Source organism: Astyanax mexicanus, chromosome 22 (assembly GCF_023375975.1).
Source record: "Astyanax mexicanus isolate ESR-SI-001 chromosome 22, AstMex3_surface, whole genome shotgun sequence".
Taxonomy (NCBI): domain Eukaryota; kingdom Metazoa; phylum Chordata; class Actinopteri; order Characiformes; family Acestrorhamphidae; genus Astyanax; species Astyanax mexicanus.
The window spans coordinates 35120892-35147943 of NC_064429.1; the positions used below are offsets into that span (position 1 = coordinate 35120892).

General features: G+C 38.0%; 1 protein-coding gene across 2 annotated transcripts in view; it reads left to right on the top strand.

The window, feature by feature from the left end:
* Window positions 1–27052, top strand: part of galnt9 (polypeptide N-acetylgalactosaminyltransferase 9) — a 334018-nt gene that overhangs the window by 33159 nt on the left and 273807 nt on the right. For both annotated transcript variants that reach the window (XR_007428898.1, XM_007234163.4), the window contains exons 6-7: window positions 18099–18296; window positions 23259–23376. Coding sequence is in view for 1 of the 2 variants with exons in the window: in XM_007234163.4 (XP_007234225.1) it covers window positions 18099–18296; window positions 23259–23376 (316 nt within the window). In the remaining variant the exon portion in view is untranslated. The remainder of the gene's footprint in view (window positions 1–18098; window positions 18297–23258; window positions 23377–27052) is intronic.

A 27052-nucleotide genomic window follows, 5' to 3' on the forward strand; every position in this document is an offset into this window, starting at 1 on the left:
TACAACTGGTGTTGGCACAAAGCAGCTTTACAGAAACATGATTACAGGACAAAGAATCAGGCAAAACATTAAACATAGAAAATACAGAATACAGAACCCCCAGTGAGCGCGGAGGCAAGGAAAAACTCCCTCAGAGCTGCAGGAGGAGGAAGAAACCTTGGGAGGACCAAGACTCACATTAAAGGGGGGACCATCCTACCACTGGTCAAACGGCTTTTAAATTAAAATTTAAAAAGTCTTTCATACATCCACATAGGTTTTATATATTCAGGTGTATAGCAGCTCCACTAACGGCTTATAGAGTAAGATGGATGATGAGCAGCTGATCTGTGGTGGTGGATGGAGAAGAGCTGACTTCAGAAACTTCCAGTCTGGCCAGACAGAGGACATGAGAGCCTGAGGGTCCAACATCCCTCGGTATCGGGTCAGACAGGTGGGCAGTCAGTAACTCGGAGGAAGGCAGAGAGATGGAATTAGTTTTGACTGGATTTATGTAAAACAGAGAATATAAAACATTATCAGAGTGTGGGAAATGACTCCGGCAGAACTGAATAAAACAGCCTAACTAAAGGCAGAGAGCCAGAAGGTAACATAGACATAGAGGCTCCCTGAAACACTGGCATCCACCCACTCCACCGTCCACAAACCTGAGTGACCGTGTGCAGTGGGAGAACAACAGCACCAGCATCTCAGTTTACCACAATTTCCTCTGTCCATGAACCCCTGAATCTGCAGCCTTATCTAAAGGGAAACACATTAATTACCAAAAGCTAAACTAAACAAGTAAGTTTTCAGTCTAGACTTACTGTGTCTGAGTCCCGAACATATTCGGGGAGATTATTCCAGAGTTGAGGCGCTTTATAAGAGAAAGCTCTTCCTCCTGCAGAGCTCCTCTGAATTTTAGGAACTACTAATAAACCAGCACCCTGAGATCTAAGTAATCGAGATCTAAGTATTCATAACTTCTGATTTTTAAACAATGGACTATTATAACCTATTTATAATAAAAAAAAAATGTCTCAGAGTGGTCCAGCAGACCAAGGCGATGCCACTATGATTGGGAGATCGGTTGGTTCGAATCCTAGTCATGCAGCTTGCCATCAGCTGCCTGAGCCCGAGAGAGCACAATAGGTCTTGCTCTCTCTGGGTGGGTACAGTAGATAGCGCTCTTTCCCCTCATCACTCCTAGGGTGATCAGCACAAGGCTGCATCTGTGAGCTGATGTATCGGAACCGCTGCTCTTTCCTCCGAGCGTTAGCGCTGTGATGCTACTCTATAGTACATAGAAGTCTTTTTGCATTGTACACTACACACTAAGAAAAATAAGTACAGATTTGTACCTAAAAGAGTACAAAGCTTGTCGCTGGGGCTGTACCTTATATTGAGGTACAAAAAAGTACCTTTCAGTGAAAGTCCTTTTTTGTACCCATGTTTTTTATGCCAGTGTAGATTATAAAGATTATAAACATTATCATCAACTAAATATGTGTCAAGAATTTCATGATGCAAAACTGTCTGGCTTTCAAATAAAAAAATGTGCAAATAAAATATATATTGTTTATTAGTACAGTGGTACAGAATACTGAATGTACCTTTTGGCTGGTGAAATGGTACAAATTCGTACTTATTTCTGTTAGGAATGACTTTGTACTTCAGAGGGAACAAATCTGACCCTGTAAAGACCAATATTGTACCTTTGAGGGTACAATTATGAAGAGTGTACCTTTGAGTACAAAAAAGTACTCGTTTCGTACCTCTGTTTTTTAGAGTGTACTGTAGGTATAACAGAGTTCACTACTATATATAGAATCAGCATCATTATAGTACCTAAGCACACACATGTGAAAGTTAAGACTCGTGAAAGTCGTTCTGATGGAGGGAACCACTTTAACTTCCTCGAACTCCATCCAGAATTAAAGCGACGTTCTGCAGCAACACGACTGCAGAGCCGGGGCTGTGTCACCCTATTACCTCAGCAGCAATTAATCCTAATTAAGGCTGCTCGTTAGAGGAATATGACCTCCATTTGGGAGTTATGGATTAACCATTAATGAGCTTTTCCGCTTTGTTCTGCCACAGCGGAATCTAATCAGGAGAAATGGGCTTTCCGCCGCGGCCGGACGAGCGTGTTCGCTGAAGACACGCGTCACGCTTTGTTCCCAGCTTTTATTGATCGGATTTGTGATTAAAGAGTCCTCGCTTCAGATCAGAATGTACTTTAAAGTAGCAGTATGTGAGAACTGGTACTCTTTTTGCACTTTTTGCTCTTGGGCTCCCTCTATATGTGGGGAGTGTAGTTTGAGTGCACTTTTACTCCACTGCAATAAATACAAATGTACAGTCTTATGGGCAGCTGTGCATGTGCATTTGTTGACAAGCTGAAGTGGGAAGGCTTTCAAGTGGATTTTGGATTTGCACTGGTGTGAGGATTTGATTGCATACACTGACATAAGCATTTACTGTTAGTGAGGTGAAGATGTTGGATGATTTTAGAAGGGATATCATCCCTTACGGACATAAAAAAAAAAAAATTAAAGATCACTTCAGTTTCTGGTTCAGGTTCCCTGATTTTGCTATTTATAGGTATAAGTTTGAGAAAATTATAATTTGTTTATTCCCATTAAAAATATTGTCATTTAGAGCATTTAATTGCAGAAAATGAGAAATGGCTGAAATAACAAAAAGATGCAGAGCTTTCAGACCTCAAATAATGCAAAGAAAACAAGTTCATATTCATAAAGTTTTAAGAGTTCAGAAATCAATATTTGGTTTTCATGCATCTTGGCATCATGTTCTCCTCCTCCACCAGTCTTACACACTGCTTTTGGATAACTTTATGCTGCTTTACTCCTGGTGCAAAAATTCAAGCAGTTCAGCTTGGTTTGATGGCTTGTGATCATCCGTCATTTTTAAATGGTCTCTTATTTTTTTCCAGAGCTGTATGTGAAGCGGCAAAAGTAGAGTAGAGAAGTTCATTGAGTGTGCGAGTTTGATTGCATTCAGCAACAAGATAATTGTTTTTGAGGTCATGATGTTGGATGATCACTACTTTACCTCATACGCAAGTCACTTATGGACAGATGTAGACATGCTTTTTTTTGGACAGGCTGAAGTGACAAATGCTCATTCATTTTTTCCTCTGAAATCAAGGGTATTAAAATTCTAGGGGGCTTTATACCACTCTAACGCACCATGCCTGGCAATATGTGTTGCCTCAACCTTCTTCTCCTTTAGCTAAGACAGGGTTTTTTTAATGCCAGTCCCTGCAGAATGCCTAATGGTACAATGTGGGCCAGCTGGGGCAGACCAGGGCTGCATGTCATGGCATGTGGTGGATCCACTATTTCCCTGCCTTTTCCCTGCATGTCACAACCCCTCCCTCAGGGTCGAAGACATTTTAAAGGCAATTTCTGGAGACTGAGATGAAAGCAGAGAGGCAGAATAAGAAGGGCGGGAGATTCAAATCTGTCTTTCAGGTCCCAAAAAAAAGTCTAGGCACCTCCTCCTATCCACTAAAAGTGGCCCGTCCATCCAAGGAGAGCTGTGTAGTAACAGACGAGGAAATTAACTGCTTGCTAAACAAACTAAGCTTTACTTCTAAATTCTGTACACGGGATTTTGTACCGTTTCTGGTTATTGACTATTAACCCTTGTGTGGTGTTCATATTTTTGTTACTCGTTTACTTTGTTACTTGTATTTAATTCAGCAAAATTAAGCAATTTTACATTAAAATGCTTTACACATGCTTGCTTCACCTAAATTGCAAGCAATATAAACAGCTTGCATGGTTAATATTTGCCCTTTACCTTTCTTATGTTACATTTCTTTCAAAAAGTGCTACTCTTTTTTATTAGTTTTTTAATAAAATGTAAAAGAAAATGAATTAAACTCAAGATATGAGTAGAAAATGTGTTTAGTTTCAAATTTACAAATGAAGCAATGTTTATTAGCCCTTGGCCAAACAGACTGTATGTAATATAAATGTGTGTGGGGGGGAGGGGTGGGGGGGTGTACAGTGTGTGTTTATTGAAAATGTGTTTTGATATATGTTTTTCACAAAAATGAGCCAATGCCAATGAGTTTGAGTTAGAAAAAATATTTTTTATTGTATCATTTGATGAAAAATGAAAATGGGTCCCACAGACCCGAACACCACACCAGGGTTAAACCACAAAATGGCAAAATTGACGCTTAAATGGCGAAAATTAAGGATATTCTAAAACTTTTGACCGGTAGTGTATATAATTGTATATGGATTTACAGAACCATTCTATTGGCTGCCAGGGGGGTTGACCTGAAGCTGGGATAAAGGCCAAAGACGAGTCGTGAATAATCAATGTTGTTCAAACAAATACCTCCTCCTCCTCCTGCCGACACACATCCCCCCCTCCACCGGCTACTCCACAAAGGTCAAACGTATTTGATAAATATCAAAACACTGCGGACCTTTCCCTGAGCAACACACACACATATACATATACACACACATCTACAGCATCAGCTTCAAACACTTTTCATATACAGCAAAGAGGCTGGAAATAGAAAGAATGGATGAGCATCACAAGATGAGATTGAGACGCTTAGGTTTGAAGGTATACAGTATGTTTCGTACATTTACCCATATGTGTTGCTACAGCTGGACCTGTAGATCCTGTAGCTCTACACTCGTAAGTTGCTAAAACTGTGTCCCAACTGCTCCATAAATTCTGGATTAGATTCCTCCTTAGTGCTGGAAAAACGTCACTGAAAACTCGCCCTAATAATGCTGTACTTTAGCGGAGTGGCCTTACTGCTTCTTAAAACCTGACTGGTAGAATTCATACATAAGGAGCACCAGATTATAAGAAGCACTGTTGATTTTGGGGAAAATGAACGGTTTTAAATGAACGCCTTATAGTCCGAACAGTACGGTAACTGAAAAGGAAATGGAGTAACAAATCATAATAAGGGTACATTAACTAACATTAACTGATAAACTGATGTCTCAATTCTTTCTTATTTAGAACAAAAATAATTCTTAAGCATGAACATTTAGTGATACAGCTCTAAAAAAAATAATAAACCACTTAAAAAATGATGAGTTTCTTTGATTTTACCAAATTGAAAACCTCTGGAATATAATCAAGAGGAAGATGGATGATCCCAAGCCATCAAATCAAGCCGAACTGAAAGTTATCCAAAAGCGGTGTGTAAGACTGGTGGAGAAGAACACAAGATGCATGAAAACTGTGAAAAAAACCCAGAAAACTGAAAGCTGAACTGTATTTAATAATGTCTAAACTAGTGTCCATTAATAATAAGTTGAGACATTAAACTATTTAACAATTTGTATTACTGTCATAAGACTGTTAAACAGTGTATGCATCTATTACAATTTAAAGAAATTATGTGAGTTTTGGTATTTTGAGTAATGATGTTAATACCATGTAATTATCATATGGTAATTTTTGCAAAGACAAACAAGACTGGTGTCCTATTTAGGACCTAATATATATATATATATATATATATATATATATATATATCCTTGCAGTCTAAACACACACACACTGGACACACACACACTCTACACACACTGTACACACACCCATCAGCCATCCCCTGCACTGACAGGCTGACAGGCTCAAATTAGGGAGCAATTACAGTGTGTGGTGTAATTTGTTATGTGCTGTTTACAGATGCCACTCACACTCCGGCCTCGGAAAACTCCGGGATTCTGCTACAGCAGCACATATTCCATATTCCTACACCCGGCATAACCATACACACATTTACAGTTTTCAGTTTTAATTGTCAGCTGGTCCAAAATAATTAACAATTATATCCATACCATTATATTGCAGTATATATCAGTATATCACTATGTGTCCAAATATTGGCAAGACCATTTTTAATGAACAGATTCAGCTACTTTCAGTTTTTCAGTTGCACAGATAAACATTACAACTATAGGTCCCATGCCTAATGCCTAATGCATGGGTTAGAAGTATAAACCTCCAATATTGAGCTGTGGAATCATGAAAAAACTGTGTTTTCTGGAATAATGGAGCTCTATTGAATCCCAAACTCATACTTGGATGGTATGAGTTTGGGAGTTGGGATGAGGTGGGATAAAGTGGCTGAATGCAATCAAATCCTCACAGCAATGATACAAAAAATCTAGTAAAAAGTCTTCTCTGGACTGCAAAGACAGTTACTCAAACAAGAGCAGGATAAACTCTTTTTAATACCCTTAATTTGAGAAAAAAACTGTAAAGGTGCAGGTGTCCCATGAATTTTGTCCATATACTGTACATTACATAGGCCATACGCATAAACATCAAAATAGTAAATGGAATTTATAACAGTATATTTATGCAGTATGAACATATTGTTACCTATAGTTACTTACTGTAAATACAGTATATATACAGCTCTAGAAAGAAAATGCTTAAAAATTCTTAATTATTGTGAGTAAATGCATAAAGTTATCCAAAAGCAGTGTGTAAGACTGGTGGAGGAGAACATGATGCCAAGATGCATAAAAAAACTGTGATTAAAAAACACCAGGGTTATTAATCCACCAAATATTGATTTCTGAACTCTTAAAACTATATGAATATGAACTTGTTGTTTTCTTTGCGTTATTTGAGGTCTGAAAGCTCTGCATCTTTTTTGTTATTTTAGCCATTTCTGCAAATAAATGCTCTAAATTACAATAATTTTATTTGAAATTTGGGAGATGTTGTCTGTAGTTTATAGAAAAAAATTAACAATGTTCATTTTACTCAAACATAAACCTATAAATAGCAAAATCAGAGAAACTGATTCAGACACTAAAGTGCTCTCTTCATTTATATATATATTTATAGTCATTACACATTATTTTTCACGTACATGCAATTCCAAACTAATCTGAAAGTAATAAACCAGTTGAACCGTTCACACCACTGATTCCCTAGTGTGCATTTCATATATATTTATATTGCTGCTGTCTGATATGCACTGGTTATCATGTGGGCTCTCAGTGTGTAGTCAGTCCCTGCTGTGGCCCCCGCTGTGCTGTGTGTGTACAGAGTGTGTGTACATTACACCCCACGTGCCCGCAGTGTGTGTTAGTGTGTGTATGTATTTGTGTGTGTGTGTTCTGTAGGTGAGATTTCCAGCTCCAGCTGTGTATTTGATTATTTTTTTTTCTCACTGTATTTATTTCCCATCAGCCCCTGTGCCCCCGCACAGCGGCGGTGACCTGAGCGAGCGGTAGAGATTACTGCTCAGTGCAGATATGAATTATGTAGAGCAGGTAAGACCCCCGCGTCCCCCCGGCCGGGCCGGATTTGATAACTGCAACTATAAATATATTCATAAGCTGAGGGTGCAAATACATCCTATTGTTCGTATTATGGTAATGTGAACTGGCAGTGGGAGTGATAAGTGAGACGGATGGGCCGGGGTGAGCGCTGACCTTGTTACAACACTTGGCTGCGATTTTAGTGTACAGGAAACGGGGGTTTAAAAAGTGTGTGTGTGTGTGTGTGTGTGTTATATATATTTTAAGGACAAAATGTCCTGACTTTGTAAGAAAACGAGAAAAACAATCTTGTATCTACACTGCAGACAAGCTCAGATGCACTAATCATATGGGACATACAGTACAAAAGCCACAATTTGGACACACCTTCTCTTTTTCAATGGGTTTTCTTTATTATTTTCATTAATATTTACATTGTAGATTCTCACTAAAGGCATCAAAACTAAGTAAACGTAAGTAAAGCTAAGCTAGGTAAACAAAACTGTAATTCTTAAAAAAGACTTTCTTTTAAAGTCACACAAGTGCTGAAAGTTAATCTACACAGATTTCTCTCCTGAAAACTGTTTATTTGTGTGAGTAAAGCGCTTCTGTTTATTCACAGTAAGCATAGATTCCCAAATTTCTTCAGCACTAAGGCTGAAGCATTAGCACTGGTTAGCGGCTACGGTAAGCCAGGGTGATATTAGCTAGCGGTTTGTCCCACATAGCTTGTTACAACACGGTACATGTGCAGGCTACGGCACAATATACTCACCTAGAAAGAGCTAGCACGGTTAGTGGCTAATGCTAATGCTGCTCCAACAGTGCTAGGTGGGATTAGCAGCAGGCTGCAGGCTGATAATACTCATATCTGAACGACTAAAGAGCAAGAGCTTAGCACAGTTAGTGGCTAATGCTAATGGTACTCCAGCAGTGCTAGCCGGGGTGATAATACTCACCTCTAAACGGTGAAAGAGCTAGCACTGACTGTGGTCAGCAGCTAGTTCTAATGCTTCAGTGGAGTGGCTTTACTGTTCTTTACGTAAAGAATTCATACACAAAGTGCAGCAGATTATAAGGTGCACTGACGATTTTGGGGAAATTAAAGTGTTTTAAGTGCTCCTTTTAGTGCAAAAAATACGGTAAGCATAAAGGTAAGGGAGGAGCTTCTCATTTGTTAGAACAATAATGTGGAAGACTCTTCCTGTGGTTGTGGAAAAGATAATCTGTTCATCTGTTTCAGAAGAGGAGAATTATTGTCATGCATCAATAAACATCTAAAGTGATAGTAGTTGAAACAACTAACCTTTAATTTAAAAAAAAAAGTGGAAGGACAGTGGTAGAACATCTTTAGAAATAAAAACAACACTAGGGAAATGTCTAATAGTGAAAGTAAGAGCTTTCCCACATGCACAATGCAGTAAAGCTCTAAACAAATACACTTAAAACTGAAAATATAAATAAATATTTTTAAAAAGAGAATATTATATTGTAAAAGTATAGAAAAAAACCTGAACAAATCACATATTGATTAAAAATAGCAAACAGTTCATTGATTAAAAACAGTAAACCTAGAACAGATGATGTTGCTGCTGTTACTCTCTACTGCAGCAGCATTTACACACTTTTACACACTTACAGCACATTCACTCTTTTATCATCATAATAACTAGAAAAAGACGCAGAAACACAGAGAACTCTGTAACTATTAAAAGTAGAAGTTCTTTCTTTTCTTTAGAGAAATTACAGATACAGAAGCCAGAGAGCGGTGAGTACTGTTTCCTACACCTTCAAATAAAGACTCTTAGAAACTGGAGACAAAAAAACTGCTACAGGAAGACTGGGTCTGGCTGACCCACATGGAAACAGCAGCTTTAGCCTTTAGCTCTTTAGATTAACATGATTCAGGACTGAGTCTCAGTTTCAGCAGAGAAGAGAAGAATTAGAGTTAAAATTAGAGTCTAACAGGTGAAGTAGTGCAGTAATAAAATCATTGATAAAGATTAATTATTAAGGAGGTCTGAGGACATGGAAGTGATTAGAACACCTGAGTTCAATGATTTAGATGAGTAAGCAAATATTTTTAACAATATAGTCAATATAGCGTTTATTCTTTCACTAGTTTTTAAAGATAATTAGTGATAAATAATTATTATAAAACTACAGGATCACTTTTTTATGAATATTTTTAATAAGACTGATTCAGATGAGCTCTTAAATCAGTGCGTTGATCAGCGAGAGCAGCAGTTCTGCTTAAGTAAAGCTGTGCGCACTAAATCCATTTCCCCTCAGTCCGTTATTAAATCACGCAGGCTTAGATATCATAACTGCTCCAGCCGTGCAGTCGACTGCGCTTCATTCGTTTGATGGTATTTCCCCCGGGACGGTTTAATAGAAGATTTACGCAGACGGGTGAGCCGGCGGTCTGGCGGCAGACGGCAGCGCTGCAATCGCTTCGTTTGCTTTTGTTTTCTATCAAACACACAGAAACTCGCAGATCGGAGGCGTCGTCTGTATTTCTTTTAGAGGAGAATGAAGTTATGAACTGATATTTAAAAGAAATAAGATGCAGATTCAATGGTTCTTCTGAAATCAAGGGTATTAAAAGGAGAGTTTATTTTGCTTTTGTTGGAGTAACGGTATCTAATGTCCATGGATAGGCTTTCCACCAATTTCTGGAGCTTTGCTTTGAGGTTTTTGAGGATTGGATTTAGTGGTACAAGAATGTTTAGTGAGGTTTAGTTAAGTTTAGTTGAGTTTAGCTCCATCCATCGTTCCAGAGAACACAATTCTACAACTCAATGCTGGATGTGGCCATTATACCCCTGTATACCCCTGGTGCCAATAGATAGATTCATCAAGGTAATTTAGGTTAATCATCTAAATGCTGGCTACAATCATTATCTGTTCTGAAAGTCTCCTTGAACCCTTGAATCCTTGAATTGAGTCCAAATAGCATTTGAAACAGTATTATCTTCGTTTAATGTTAACTACTGCTTACTGATTCTCTGGCAGCAGCTTGAGGGTTAAACTAGAGCGTAGTAGCTTTGGCTTAACTCAATGGTAAACAGAGTGGTTTCTGGTTCTGTAATTTGCTGTAATTTGATAGAAATTTAAATGATTTAGTAATAAAATCCATGAACAACACCTTTACTATTGGGATATTACGCTTAGACTACTAGATGAACTAAATAATCTGGGAATTCAGTGGAAAAGTTAGATCTGGTTCTGGATTTTAAACTCAAGAAGGCAGTCTAAGGTGACTCTAGCTCCACCTGGATCTGGTCTCTACTTTGGCTTCATATCAGAATGGAAGTTTAGAATGGTGTTTAAGCCTTCTGTATATACAGTCATAGTCACAGGACAATCAAAAAATGCAAAAGGGAAAGTCTTCTTAGTATATTATTAGGTATATTTATTTTTTGCTGCTGATATGAAGAGTTACAATGACAGTGCTTGAACCAACAACATTGTCAGTGCTGGGAAAACTATCTACCATTGCACCACTGACAAGGACAGACAGCAGCTGGAATTACAACCCTTTAAACAAGAATGGAAAATGTGGGAAAATCTAACAATGGAAATGCCGAATGGCATGGCTCAAACAATGGACAAACAAACAAACTTAGAAAAAAAAAAACTCTGGATAGACTTGCAGTCTTTTCTTTTTTTCCCTTTCCTTTCATTGTCATGTCTTGTCAGTACCCCATACCCCTATACAAAGGTGCGACAGGGTGTTTCTGCTTGCCATGGTGTTAGAGTATATACCAGTACCAACAGGTGTGCCTGATTTACACTGATCACCTCTTGGAATTCTGGGACTTTCAAGACAGTGCCACACATAAAGCCTTAGAGTTTGAGAACTATTATCTTTAGTGAGGAACCTATAAAGAACCATCTTTTGAAGGTGTAAGCTTTCAACTATTAAAAAGCGTGTCCACTAATATTTGAACATACAGTGAAAGAATAGTATTTTGTGTATAACTTTCTTTTCTCCTCTTTTTTCCTTTCATTTTCTTGTCTTTTCTTGTAAGTACCCTTTGTTACCAGTCATCCCTATACAAAGGTGCTGAACAAGAAGGGAAAATGTTGGGAAAATCAAACAAAGGAAATGCCACATGGCATGGCTGAAATATGTCTTCTTTTTTAGCTTTCTTTTGATATCATTTTTTTTTCTTGTCTTGTCAGTACACTCTGTTACCAGTCAGCCTTCTACAAAGGTGCGACAGGGTGTTTCTGCTTGCCATGGTCTTATATACCAGTGCCAACAGGTGTGCCTGATTTGCACTGATCCCTTTTTGCAATTCTGGGATTTTCAAGACACTGCCACACATAAAGCCTTAGAGTTTAAGAACTTGTATCTTTAGCAAAGAACCCATAAGATCATCTTTTAAAAGTGAACGCTTTCATTAATTAAAAGGGTGTCCACAAACATTTGAACATACAGTGAAAAAATAGTATTTTTATATAAACTTTATTTTCCTTTCTTGTCTTGTAAGAACCCTCTATTACCAGAGGTGCGACAGGGTGTTTATGCTTGCCATGACCTTATATACCAGTGCCTACAGGTGTGCCTGGTTTAAACTGATCACCTCTTGGAATTTTGGGATTTTAAAGTCCAGTCATTGGTTCACACGGCCACACATAGAAAACCTTTTCAATGAGTTTGAGAACTATAATCTTCAGTGAAGAACCCATAAAGAACCGTCTTTTAAAAGGTTTACACTTTCATTTATTGGAAAGGGTGTCCACAAACATTTGGACATACAGTGAAAGAATAGCATTTTGCACATAAATAAGATGTTTTAAATGAAGCTAGGGTGTGCTGTGTAAATAATTAGATCTCTGAAAGTCTGGCAGTTGCAGAAACATCGTCAGAATCAATCAGGGCTGGAGAGCACTTCATTCTCAAAAGACGCTAATTATTCTTTAGAAAATTACAGGAGATAATCTCCGATAAACGCCGGACAGAGTGAAGCCGGCGGTGAGCGTAAATAAAGCTGAGTGAATCTGAACATTTCTATAAGATTGTGGCTCTTGAACGTCCAGCCATTCAAACGCAGCCGTATTGATTACACTTCTATTAAAATCTCACTATATGCTTTACAGTTCTGCAGTGTAGCGGTGCGCTATGGCTCCATGCTAATATAACTAATAGTTGTATTAGTTTCCTGTATAAACCAGAAATGAATTGTTAATTAAATCAATTTAAGTAGATTTAAGTAGATTTATCATCAACAGAATCATTTTACCTCTGTATGGTCCCTTCCTAAACCTCTATCTTCTGATATCTTCTATTTTCTTCATTATTCATCATGCTTTAAAGCGACAATCTGTGAGTTTTGCAGATTTGGGGATTTGGCGACCTCTCTGGTGAGAATATGTAATTGCACAGAGCTGTGTAAAAGTACTTTAAATGCAGGTTAATGCAAATTGTAAATCAATATACAGTAATTGCTGTGTGAAATTGTGTGTTATTGAATATATTCCAACAAACCTACCAGACCACTCTAATTTTACAACAAACTAAATCCTTAACCTATTCTTGAAATATATAATAAACCTAAATGGACTTTGCTTTTTTATGTGTAATGAATATTTGCTATTTAAAATGTGATCTTCTGATGTCAAACCAACAGTAAAATACAAAGAAATATACTCATACTGTACCAGTCAAAAGTTTGGAGACACCTTAATTTCAGTGTTTTCTTTATCATTTTAATTTAAAATGTTCTGCATAGTAAATGAATAGTAAAGTGATCTATCAGACTATAAAGGAACACATAAGGAATCATGTAGTATCTTAAAAGTGTTAAACAAAACTTATTTAGAGAGCTGTTAACTTGCAGTTGTTTCTAAGGCTGGCAATTCTGATGAACTCTTGCTCTTCCTTTTCTGTGGTGGTCCTGATGAGTGCCAGTTTCTTCCTGGTGTTTTTGATGGTCTTCACGGTGTGACTGCTGCACTTGAGGATACTTTTAAACGCTCTTGAGATTCTTTTTTTTTTTAATGACTGACCCTCATTTCTTCTTTAGTATTTTTTTCTTTACTTAGTTGAGTAGTTCCTGCCATAATCTGGATTAGAACATTACTCAAATATTCACTATTCACTGTATAACTGTAACTCTACCTTTTCACACCTTTACAACTGATGCTCTTGAACACTTTATGAAGAGGCAAGAAATTCAAGCAATTAACTCTTGACGAGTTTAGCACAGCTGTTAACTGAGAGATGGCCATGATATAGCATCATATAGTGTTTTTTAGAGCAACCTTTTGAGATAACAGATCAGAAGCTACTGTTTGCAAGACATTATTGACTTTAAGTTGGGTTTTCAAATCACCTCGATTGAAGACCGAAGTCTGACACAACTACCCACCAAGTTTCATTTCTGTCAGCTGATTCCTTCTGGGTGCAACTAGATTTCTAACTATTCTACGTTTCAGGAATTGAGTCCTATAACTCTTGTTTTTATGTTGCCACAAACAAAACAAGGCTAGAGTGCTCTAACAAAAATATGCAAAAGTGATTATAACACTAATTAGCACATTAATGGATGGCTACATTAATTAGTCTGTGTAAATACTGGAATAAATGCACTTGGGAACTGAACCTTATTATATTATGTTTACAGCAGAATAAGAAGAGTATGTTTCAGCCATTGCGAACCTCCTGCAGTGCTGGAAGCCCAGGAGGCTGCTGAGTTTTAACGGGATGAGGAACCCAGCTTTACTCCGACAGTCCAGAGCCCCTCCAAAGGCGCTAACGCTCTGGCTGCCTTCAGGGCAGCTCCGGAGATCTATAATGTGCTTAAAAAATGGCACGGCGAGAACGAAGCCCCCTTTCGCTTCCCGTGGAAGCGCCCCTGATTGAGTGCTTGGCTTCGCTTAGCCTGGAAGAGTAGCTTTTTAAACAGCCACTATTGGGAGCACCTTGGGAGCAGGCGGTTCGCGGGGCCGTAAATGAGGCGAGATTCCATTATCTGATAGCGGCGTATGAGAGAAAGTTTCCTAATTCCAGATATGTCACGCAGGAATTTCATCAGCGCCGGAGAATGGCGGCTAATCTCTGAGGAGTGTGTTCCTCGGCTATCTGTAAAGGGGAGCGGCGGGGCTGATAGCGTGGCCACGCCGCTGAAAATGACACATAAAGTCAAGCACAGCGCAGATAAAGATCTGAGTTTACTCAGCAGATCAGACGCAGCACAGTCCTCAGACTTCAGCGCTCAGACTTTAGCGCTCACTGTTTGGAGAGAGTTTAATACTCAAGCAAAATAAACACTCAAATACTGCCAAACTCAACTACTGCACCGCAAACACATCAACCACAGCTGACTCAGTGCTGGAGAACAATGTCCTACAATGCTTTTGTCAAGCAAAGGTTCATTTACTAGAGAGTGATGCTGTTTAGTAAGTAAAGAAGGTGTCAAGTAAATAAAAATGGTGTTCATGCCACTAGACGATCAAAGGAAAGAAGGATTGAACCCAAGCACTAAGAGGAAAAAGTCTAGTTTGCTACAGAGTAATGCTGTTTAGTAAGTAAAGAAGGTGTCAGGTAAATTATAATAATGGTGTGCATGCAACAGAACGATCAAAAGAATAAAGCATTTTACCCAAGTGCAAAGAGTCTACTTTGTATATTATTAATAGTAGGGAAAATGGCGGGAAAATCAAACAAAGGAAATGCATACATGGCATTGCTCAAACAAAGAACAAACAAGCAAACTTGAAAAAGTAACTTAGGACAGACTTGCTGTAAGATATCTTCTTTTTTAAATAACTTTTTTTTTCTTTTGAGTTTTGTTTTCTTGTCTTGTCTTGTCTTGTCAGTACCCTCTGTTACCAGTCACGCCTCTACAAAGGTGCGACAGGGTTTTTCTGCTTGCCATGGCCTTATATACCAGTGCCAACAGGTGTGCCTGGTTTGCACTGATCACTTCTTGGAACTCTGGGATTTGGAGTTTCCCTGGATGACAGTGCATTTTTTGTCTTTGCCCTCTGCTGGAAGTGTGCTTGAAAATGATGGTATTGTTTTTTATATGAAGAATAAATTTTTTTAAAGGGGAGGTTGATTGTGTCGGGTGGTAAATGTTGATGGCAAATATTTGGTGGAGGTTTCTGGTGTTTTTTGGTGGAGAATGATAGTGTTTTGGTGGTAAAACAAGGTGTTTTATGGAGAACTGGTGGTGTTTAATGAAGGTAGTTGCAGTTCGGTAGAAAATGATTTTGTTTATTTGTGGAGAATCATGGTGTTTAGTGAAGAATGATGGTGTTAAGTAAAAGATGATGGTGTTTGGTGTAAAAATGTGCTACATAATTGTGTTTGGTGGAGAATGACAATTTGCATGCTCATGCACATTGATAAGTAATTTGTTAGTTTTTAGTGTTTAAGGAATACTTTTGTATAATTTCTAGTCATTTGTGGGTCATTTATACAGTATTTCATGTAATATGTAATAATTTTTGATTAAATTAAAGTTTGAAATTCATTGAAAATGTTGTTGAAAAGTTATGTCGTGATAAAAGTCTCATAGTGAGAAAGATAGTTGAGAAAGTTGTGTGATTCACCCAGTTTGGGAGAGTACAGCGTTGGGGTGGAGAGTGTGTCCTCGTATATCAGTGTTGGTCCTGCAGGCCGGTGTTTTTTATAGCTCGGTGAGGAGCTCCTGAGGGAACTCTGAGCTTCACACTCACACATGCAGAGAGTCTGGCTAACGCGCTAGCAGCTCAAGGACGGGGAGATGGATGCTGTGAGTTTGCAAGGTTAGCAAAGTAGCAAGTCACTTAGGCTAGCGCTGCTAATGCTAATTTACTATTAAAGCTTTAAATGACCTTCCTGATTAAACAGTTGAGACATGAACAAAGTCACTGAGAGGTCCAACCAATTCAACCTACAGCAATCTATCCCCACCCATTCAATCTACAACAGTTTAGCTCCAACTTAGCTATCACTGGCTGTGTTAGCCAAAGCTAAGCTAAGACAAAGATAAATTAAAATGTAGCACAAATACACACTCTGAAGTTGGAGTTACTATAGTTCACAAAGCCCAATTACTCACTTTAATAGATAACATAGCTGTTTAGGAGAAAATTAGCTCGGTATCTGTCTTGTAGTCCTTCTGGGCTCTAAGCTGTAGGTCTCTATCTATGAAGTTTAGCCCCACCCATTCAATCTACAACACTTTAGCTCCAACTTAGCTATTACTGGCTGTGTTAGCCAAAGCTAATTCCATTATAAATGAAAAAGTAGCCCACTGCTCCCAGAATACACACTCTGGAGTTGAAGTTACTATAGTTCACACAGCCCAAAAACCTACTTCAATAGCTAACGTAGCTCAGAGCTAACCTGTTTAGGACAAAATTAGCAGCTTGGTATCTGTCTTGTAGTCCTTCTGGGCTCCAAACTGTAGGTCTCTATATATATCAAACACATTGTCAATATTTACTGAAATTTTCTTGTAGTCTTGTAGTCCTTCTGTAGTCCTGCTCTGGAAAAAAAACAAGAGATCACTTAAAACTAAAGAGTTTCTTAGATTTTACCGAACTGAAAACTTCTGGAATAAAAGCAAAAAAAAGATGTATGATCAAAAGCCATCAAACCAAGCTGAACTGCTTGAGTTTTTGCACCAGGAGTAAAGCAGCATAAAGTTATCCAAAAGTAGTGTGTAAGACTGGTGGAGGAGAACATGATGCCAAGATGCCTGAAAACTGGGATTTAAAAACCAGGGTTATTCCACCAAATATTGATTATACTTTTAAAACTTTATGAATATGAACTTGTTTTCTTTGCATTATTTGAGGTCTGAAAGATCTGCCTCTTTTATTATTTCAGTCATTTCTCATTTTCTGCAAATAAATGCACTAAATGACAATATTTTTATGTGGAATTTGGGAGAAATGTTGTCTATGGTTTATAGAATAAAACAACAATGTTCATTTTACTTAAACATATAACTATGAAAAGCAAAAACATATATACACACTTTTCATGTATCTCCTCAGGTACTGAGTGCTGTGCCTGAGGTATAAAGCAGCTTATTTTATCGGCCGTTTTGATATTAGTTGGTCACTTCTATTAAAGCAGCTCTTCAGTATGGCATTTTTACAGTCGCCTCCACTTACAGCTCCATTTAAATCCCCACCGCACCACCCGTCCTCACCCCCAACCCATAAATCTCTCAGACACACCGCAGGAGAGAGTGCAGGATAACGGGTGGAGATGTGATGGAGAGATTAGACGAAGGAGAGAAATTACTCTCTTACTTAACTCTTTAATAGTCTCGTCACACTGAGATTTACTCATATAGAAGAGGCGGTTTCTTACTCACCAAGTTTACGGTTTGTTACCACTGTATAATAAATAACTTTAATAATTAGATTACACTTTCAGAAACAATGAGGTCTGTAGATACAATTAAAATATAGTATATTTGTAGTTACTATAGTTTACCGTGCCCAATAACTCAGTTTATCAGATAATTTTAGTTAACCTGTTTAAAAGAAAAATGATTGTTGTCTTGTAGTCCTTCTGGGCTCCAAGTTGTAGATCTTCGTTTATTAAGCATGTTGTCAATATTTACTGGTATTTTTAATCTGTCTTTGATTATGGGTCTTTTAAGGAGGATGCATATACTATGTTGCACTGAGCTCACCTGGTGTTGTGTTCTATACCTGGCAACCCAGACAGAGATGGTACAGAATATGCAATATTTATCAGACCCTTTTAACACACAAATAACGTTTTACAGCCTATGGCATGAACATAACTTTTGCTGTCTCTCTCTCTCTCTCTCTCTCTCTCTCTATCTCTTTCTCTCTATCTCTCAGGGCCGAACCCATCCTGGCCCGAGTAAAGGAGGATCACACGAGGATCATCCTCCCAGCCATAGACAACATCAAATACAACACCTTCGAGGTGCAGCAGTACGCTAACGCCGCCCACGGCTACAACTGGGGCCTGTGGTGCATGTACATCATCCCTCCTCAGGACTGGCTGGACAAGGGTGACGAGACCGCCCCCATCAGGTAAGAGCAGCAAATCAGCTTCCTCCTAATGCATGAAGATGTTGGCTGAAATATTAATAAGCAGGGACACGGCTGAAATTAATATTTCATATTTTAGCCCGCTTTCGCTTTTCCTGCCTGAATCAGAGCACAGATATCAGAAATATTCCACACACCTATTTTAACATCTTCTCAAAATATGATCTGGGGAGCTGTTAACTTTGCAGTTCCTGAGGCTGGTAACTCTGATAAACTCATCCTGTGCAACAGAGGTCCTGGGCGGTCCTGATGAGAGCCAGTTTCATCATTATAACGATTTTGTTCGTCTTTGAACATTACTCAAATATTCACTATTCACTGTATACCTGTAACTCTACCTCTTCACTACTTTACTTTAACTGACGCTCTCAAACCTTTACATTAAGAGGCAAGAAATTCAAGTAATTAACTCTTGATGAGTTCAGCACAGCTGTTAACTGAAAGCCTGAATTCCAGGTGACTCTACCTCATAAAACTGACTAAGAGAATGATACCAAGGTGTGCGAAACTTTCATCTAGGTTTAGGGTTAGATTTAAGGAGGAAGAGTAGTTTGGGAGGGGCACTGGGTGATGTATGAGTTTAGAGGCAGAGCAGGAGGAAGAGCTAATTGGCTAAGCTGCAGCAGCAGCAGTGTGCCTCTGATAGCGGTAAGACGCAGATGGTTGGACGTCAGCTGTCTGTGTACCAAAGTACATGGACACATTACCCTCGCCTATAGCACAGTTAAACCTGAGAGGGCACTAAAGAGACAGAAATTACCAAGATGAAAGCGTTTTTTTAAAGGTTAGGAAATGTTTCTAAAAATTTAAGCAGGACTGGCATGTGTCATTCCTTTAATGAAACACATTTTAGATGTTAATGAAAAAAAATGGTTTAGGATTTAGTGGAGATACTTATTTTATTATTTGCATTCAATATAGCAGAAAAGAAATAGATTTTTGTATTTTTTTACATTTTCTAGTTTTGCATTTTCTGACCATTTAGGACTAAATAAAATAAAACAATACTTTCTTATTTTATTATTTCCATTCGTTATAGTAGGAAACAAATAGATTTTTGTATTTTTTTTTTTACCTTTTCTAGTTTTTCATTTCTGCCCCTTATGATCTGAATTTCACAAAAAAAAATAAGAAATTGATTTTTACTCAAATTTCTTAATCATATGCACAAGCCCTTCAGTTATCAGATCTGATTTGGGCTGAACGTATCTCCAGGGTTTCTGCAGACTCTGAGCTGAAGCCAGAAGTCCAGTCCGTTCTGAAACCGGACCCCGGCTTGGCCTCTTGCCGTACATATCAATATTTTCTGCTGCTCTGAAATCTGTTCAAGGCTGCCAAACGCAGGATAAAGTATCGGACTGGCAGAAGCTCTATTTATTATTCATAACCCAGATGGGCCGTCCAGAGGAGAGGGGAAACATGACCGGTCCGATATGACTGCAGATGACCCCGGCTTTCACTCTATATCTGCCAGAACCAGAGCTCAGATCTGATTTACAGTAGAGCTGCTGTTTACTGCAGCCATCCGGTTGCATCTTCTATGAAAACCCTCAATTAGTTCGAACTTAAATAAAAGTAAAAGTCTGTTTCATGTAAAAGTGAATATTTCCAAACATTACTTAACTATTTTGAGTTACGTTAACCTGATTTAGTCTGTCTATTTGCATCTATTATTCACTGGGTTTGTCCCACAGTGTGTTGTCATTCTCCTTAAACTTAATCTTAGGTTAAATTGTAAATCATAAGTCGTAATTAACAGCCTGGCCTTGATGTGTTGAAGGCTGTATAGGTATGTGAAGCAGTTAACAGTCTCTCACCAGGAGGTACACCACCCAAAAGTAGCCTCCGAGAGCTTTCCACTTACATCTACAATCTAGACCGACAATTAGTTTGAACTTACATGAATTAAGTATGTTTCAAAACGTTATTTAGTTCAATCAACATATAATAACTTGGTTTAGTCGTGTCCATTTGTATAGTGGGTGTAAATCCCACAGTTGTGCACACTCACCATCACTGTGTAGTCATTCCCATCAGGGATAAATACTCAGATCAAATGAGTGTGTTATGATTTACTGCCTGGCCTTTATTTGTTGTAGTCTGTAAGAACAAACATCATATTCTTTGCTATACTGTTACTGCTATACACTAGTTGTATTTTATTTAGCATATTGTAAACCTTTATTTTACTTATGGGAAAAAGATTACTTAAGTAAATAAAACAAATTCAGGCTTATCCATGCAAAATACACCAAACAATGATAACATTGACAGGATTTAAGCTGTATCTTGCAAAGAAGAAGAAGCCATACAGTACTATTCCAAAGAATGGGCACACCTCTTTTCTCATTCAATGTGCTTTCTTTCTTTTTACGATTTTCTACATTGTACATTTAATATTAAAGACTATATAAAAGCTCTACAGGAACACATGCTGAATTATTCTGTGAACCAAAAATAGTGTTAAACAAATCAGTATCACATTTTTGAGGACAGAGCTGCACACTCTTGGTGAGATTTTAATCTCAGTTTCTTTATGAGGAAGAGTTAGCTGGAATAATTTTCTCAGGGTCTTAAAGGAGTTCCTGGAGATGCTGAACTCTATTTCTTTCTGAATTGAGTAAGAAGGTGTGTCCAAACTTTGGATATTTAGATATGGGCTTCTGTTTTCCATAAAACTGGCTTTCATGTTCCTTCTGTTACTGTGTATATTTATAATAGCACATCTGCTTTATCATCACTGAAGCTTACTATCAACTTCAATGTCAAAGTGAGAATTTTTTGTAATACTATGCTGAAATATGACAGTAAAAATCAAATATGATATGAGTTTTTCAGCTGTGTTTGTCCACAGCTTCAGGAATCCAGGTTATCTGTAGCTCTGGCTGCTGTAGGATGTCTGCAATTGGAAATCAATACAGCATCACTTCTGTACACATTTTCATCCAACTTCCTGTGTTGCACCTTCTGCTGTAATACACAGCTCACCAGATTCATGTTTTGTATGTATAATAAGAGCTCACAGACTGTTTTTAGAGTATATATAGCATGATACACTCTTCAATGACAAAATACCACATCGAAAAGATTTGAAGAAGTGAATGGAAGCTTTATGTAGTTCCCTTTTGAAGTCCTGGATTCAAGATTAGATTGAGATGGTTGGGTATGGAGGTGAACAGATTCTGTATGGTTCCTGAAGAACATTTATCCACTCTCGTTGGATGCTGAAGCTATCATCCAAGCTGCTGAATTTGAGAATTTGTAATAAATCTGGAGACCGGGCAGGACAAGGAAGTGCTGCAACCTGTTGGAGACATTCATGGGAATCCAGTCTGTGGGTGAGCATGATCCTGCTGAAAAAAATCCTGTTAAAATTCCTGCCTTGAGAGGCAAGAAGTGAGTGTTCCTCTTATAGTGTTCCATGCGATGCTCCTCAGATCATCAATCACACCTGCAGTTTACACTGTGAACTCTTCAGTCCACCTAAAAGGCAGGATTGAAGCACTCACCAACTCACCAACGCAAGACCTCCAATACTCAAACCTGACTGGCTTTAGATCCCAAACAGAACCTGGATTTGATGACATGGTTCCAATACATAGAAGTTCCAGATCTCTAGATGGTGGATGAATTGTCAAAATGTCAATCCTGCATATATCAATCCAATGATTCAGCCCCTCCCTCTCAAAGTCTGTCATCTGGGAAAAATATGTTTGAGTGCATCGTAGATGCATATCTAGCAACCGGTGGTCTCTCACCAGGAGGTGCACTACCCAAATAAAGTAGCCTCTTCAAGCTTTTTTTATATAGAGAGCGGCAGAGAAAGCATTTTTATGCCTTCTTTGGGAAAATTTATTTTGTAATCAAACCACAACAGTAATCATTTATGTGTGCTGAGACAGACTTTAATTTTAATTTAATAGTTTATTTAACAGGGACAGTGTACATTAATCAATATTACTTTAAATGCACCAGAATTAGCCCAAAGGCTATTTTTTTTCATCCGATCCCTGGACAGATCTTGAAATTGTCTACCTAAAAACATCATGCAGATTACAGTGAACAATGCAAATATAAAAGAGCAATAAAACAGATATATCACAGTGTATAAGTTTGCTAAAATACAGCTGTAGCTGAAAAGACAATCTAACTAAAGATACTTTTCCCAAAGGGGAAAAAAAAACTATAAATATGCTTGCCTACTAATGGTTCATTTTGTTTTATTTTTATATTTACAGCGGTTACTTTTTATTGTTTATTTGCTGTTTTCTTGCATTAAATATGCTGCACTTTAGTTTTACAGTATTTTTTTGTTATTCCACTATATAATTTTTATTATGTTTTTGTTTCGCAACACTATTCTTATTTTATAAAAAAAGTAAATCTTGGTAGGTGTGGTAAGGTTTTTCAAAGTTTAGATTTTTTTTGTTTCTACTGAATGTATGAAACTCTTATATTTATTGTAAAACCTTAATATTTATTTTTACAGGAGAATATTCTTGAAATTATTTTAAAAAAATGTTTTGTCATATCAGAAAGAATATTGTTTTCATGAAAATACCTTGAAATATTGTGATAATCCCTTAGGTCTTTATTGCCCACCCTAACTGAGTGCACTATTTTTGGATGATAAATGCACTTACTAACTAAAAAAAAAAACGTCTAGCTACTGTGAACTGCACATTATTTTTTAAGTCGTAAACGTGCAGAAGAGTGTTGGCCGCTGTGTTGAAGATGTTGCTGTGTTGTAGATGTTGCCTGTAGTCCTGCCTGGAGGCGGAACGTGCTGCTCAGAATGCACAATGTTGAAGTTGCTAATGGTTTATGAGTCCTTCGCTTTTTTATTGTAGGATGGATGGTAAATGTTTTATGAGAAAGTGTGAATTGTTACTCAGAACACCAGAAGATCTAAAGAGCGTTTCGTTCTTTCTCTTTTAAATCCAGAACTCCAGCGATGATTGGCTGCTCGTTTGTGGTGGACCGGGAGTACTTTGGAGAAATTGGACTTCTGGATCCAGGCATGGAAGTTTATGGCGGGGAAAATATTGAACTTGGAATGAGGGTGAGTACTGTTATTGTATTATCAAACAGTGACTGAACACATATATCACTGTTTGTTCTGTTGAGGATGGATGTAAAACTTCAAGTTAAATGTCATTTTGGCTAATGATATATATTTTACAAACTCTATATATAGAAACTGTCACAGCTAAAATATAATTAAATTTACTAAATGGAGTCAGTGTTCTTTGGTTTCCAGTGTTTTAGCTCTACAGGATTTTCACAGTGCTCTAATGGTGCGAGCTAACATTTATGGAGAACAGGAAATGAAATAGAAGTGAAGTTGGTGGGAAATTCTACTTAAATTGGAGTGAGGATGAAGTGAAATTCCTGTGAAAATTTCAACATACTTTGATTGAAGTTGGAGTACATTTCCAATAAAATTGAAGTAGAGTTGGAGTAAAATTCTATTGTAATTATGCAGTTTTGTTTTAAGAGCTTTACTTTTTGTCTAAAATGTTGTTGATATATTTTATTTGTGAGCAATCACTTTGTAACATGCTATAGTCACACAGTTGCAAAAGTATTTGGACACTTTTAAACAAACCTGTAAAATTCCCTTTTTGTGTGTTTTTATTTTCTGTGAATCAGCTGAAAGAGTGTGGTATCAGGAATTATCATGTGCTTCTTTGAGCCGTTTGGATGCTCCTCCCTTATTGTGATGTCACAATAACGAAATCCGCATATAAACACCCTGGCTCAATCCTTACTGGTCAACTCCCACCAGAGCCTCACCCACTAGATCAGTTGATCGGTTGGGAAACTCAGACAGTACACAGCAGGATTAGCCAGCAGACTTCGTCTGAGTGAGGGATCTATATGTAAGGGAAATGTAAGAACTTTAATTTAATTTCGTAAATGCTTGGCTGCATAAAAAAATTCGGGTTACCCTTAATGTATTACTGAGTGGAAATAAAGATTGATTAATTGATTGATTGATCTCATGGAATTAGATCCTGTACATTAAAAATTATAACTCAACCTAGCAGCTTTACCACAAACTCTCACGTGAAATTCTGATTTATTTCTTTGGTAAATGAAGGAACTCAGGCAGACGTTTAATCACACTCGTCCTCCCAGAGCTCCAGAACCCGGAGCGCTCCGGGGGTCAACAGAACCACTGAGTTCTGCTTTCAGGAAATGAGTCGCCTGGGGGAGAGACTGCAGTGGCTTGATGACTCAGTGACGGCAAGGGGATTCGTAGAATGCAGACCCTCTTACAGAGTGGGGGTGGGTGATGCCCACCACTGTGCCCGCCACTGTGCCCGCATTAGAGGGGTACTGGCTCCTGTTTAAATTCAGTAAAGCTTGTCTTTAGCGGAGCGGAACGGCCCAGGAGAGTGAGACAAGGAGAGTTATTTGGATGAAAATGCTTTTCTGAAGGTTCTTCAGAGTCTTTCAGATTCATCTATCTGCAGCCAGACACTTTCATCTCCTCAGATCACTGTCTGTAATCAGCCATATCTTCTCTTAACGCAGTTACTGCTATGATCTTTACATTATTCATCACACTAAATTAGTTACATACACTGAAAACTATGCATTAATGTGTTTGTTTTTAACTTACTGAATAATAATATTTTATAATATGTATGAAAGGACAATTTAATACATTTAATCTATTTATTTCTGTTCTACTGGGATTTGTGAGAATTGCAGTAATGTTCTAGGTAGGTAGGTGCGTAGGTTGGTAGGTATGTAGGTAGGTAAGAGGTAGTTAAGTAGGTTGGTAGGTAGGTAGATAGGTAGGTTGGTAGGTAAGTAGGTAGGTAGGTAGGTAGGTAGGTAGGTAGGTAGGTAGGTAGGTAGGTAGGTAGGTAGGCAGGTAGGTAGGTAGGTAGGTAGGTTGGTAGATAGGTAGGTAGGTAGGCAGGTAGGTAGGTATGTAGGTAGGTTGGTAGATAGGCAGGTAGGTATGTAGGTAGGTAGGTAGGTAGGTTGGTTGGTTGGTAGGTAGGTAGGTATGTAGGTAGGTTGGTAGATAGGCAGGTAGGCAGGTAGGTATGTAGGTAGGTAGGTAGGTAGGTAGGTTGGTTGGTTGGTAGGTAGGTAGGTATGTAGGTAGGTAGTTAAGTAGGTTGGTGGGTAGGTTGGTAGGTAAATAGGTAGGTAGATAGGCAGGTAGGTAGTTAAGTAGGTTGGTAGGTAGGTAGGTAGGTTGGTAGGTAGGTTGGTAGGTGGGTAGGTAGGTTGGTTAGTTGGTAGGTAGATAGGTAGGTAGGTAGGTAGGTAGGAAGGTAGGTAGGTAGATTGGTGTTACAAATAAGGATAAAATGTGTTATGGAGGTAGTGCAGTTAGACACGGTGAAACAACAATGTTAACCAGTTGTTGTGCATATTGAGAAGATGACTGATGTCAGCCATAAAGACAGTTATATAATAATAATTTAGCAGTGCAAATTTGTAAGATGTAAAGAGTGGATAATAAATAAACTACTACTGCAGAATATGGTAAAACTATAAAAGTATTATAACATGGCAACAATAGAGTCTTTAGTTTAGTTGAACAGTCTTCCAGTAAAATCTGATTGAATTTCTGATAAAATTGATAAAAATTCTAGTGAAATAATTTAAATTTCATTAACATTTAAGTGAAATTTGTGAATTAAAAAATCTGTAAAACTGACTTAAAAGTGACATGCACTATAGATCTGTAGATTGCTAAAATAAGGCTCCGTGTCTTTTCTTTAGACTGAAGTTAAGTCATGATCAAAGAGTGAGTGAGTGCAGCTTTAAACCCTTTATTCTCCAAAGCTATTCCCGCTGATCCCAGCAAATCATTCCTAGCCCGGCATCATTTCTCTCCTCATTACCTGCTGCTGCCGCCGCTCGCCGTACCGCGAACGGCCAATTCTCAAATCCGCAACTCCAACGCAACCCAGCGCTTATTCATGCTGAACGCCGGCCCACCAATCCCCAATCCGCTCTGTTTCACCTCACAATTATTCCCTCACAACGCCACCCTGCACCCGGCTCCAACCGCCGCCAGCTGCCACGCTCAAAATCAGGGTTCTGAGTGGCTGCTGGTTTTATATACAGAAAATATGCTGGTATTTAAATGAGATTGAAAGCTGTAAGTCAGTATTTGAATCTGCATTTTGACTTTAAATAAACATAAAATATTTTATGCAATTATTGTTCAAATTCAAGTGTATGAATAAACCATTTTCTACAGGCATTTTGTCTAGAGATATAGAGTAAAATAGGGTGAAAAAAGAGCCAAGAGACTTATTTTAGCACATTTCTGCATAATATAACTGATTATCTGCACACATTTAGAACCTTCATTGGAGTAACTTATGTTAAACCCCCAGAATTGCACAATTATTAGTCATAATTAGTCATAATTACATAAATACAGTTATTTACATTAGTGGTATAATTAATTATATTATTAGCTATATATAAAATGTCTTCTGCTCTATAGACATTATAGGCATATTCTGTGCTTCTAATGCTTCTAATTCAAAATTTAAATCAAATTATTTTGATCATAGTGTATGCTTAACAACAGGTTCTTGCCATTTGTCCCCCTAGGAATAAATGGAAATGTAACCATGATACAAATACATTAGAAATTCACTAGTCATAATAACCACATGTGGTACACCACTAAATACTAAGCTGTTTCAAGGCATTTGCGGGTCCCTAGCAAATTGGACATATTATTAGCCTGG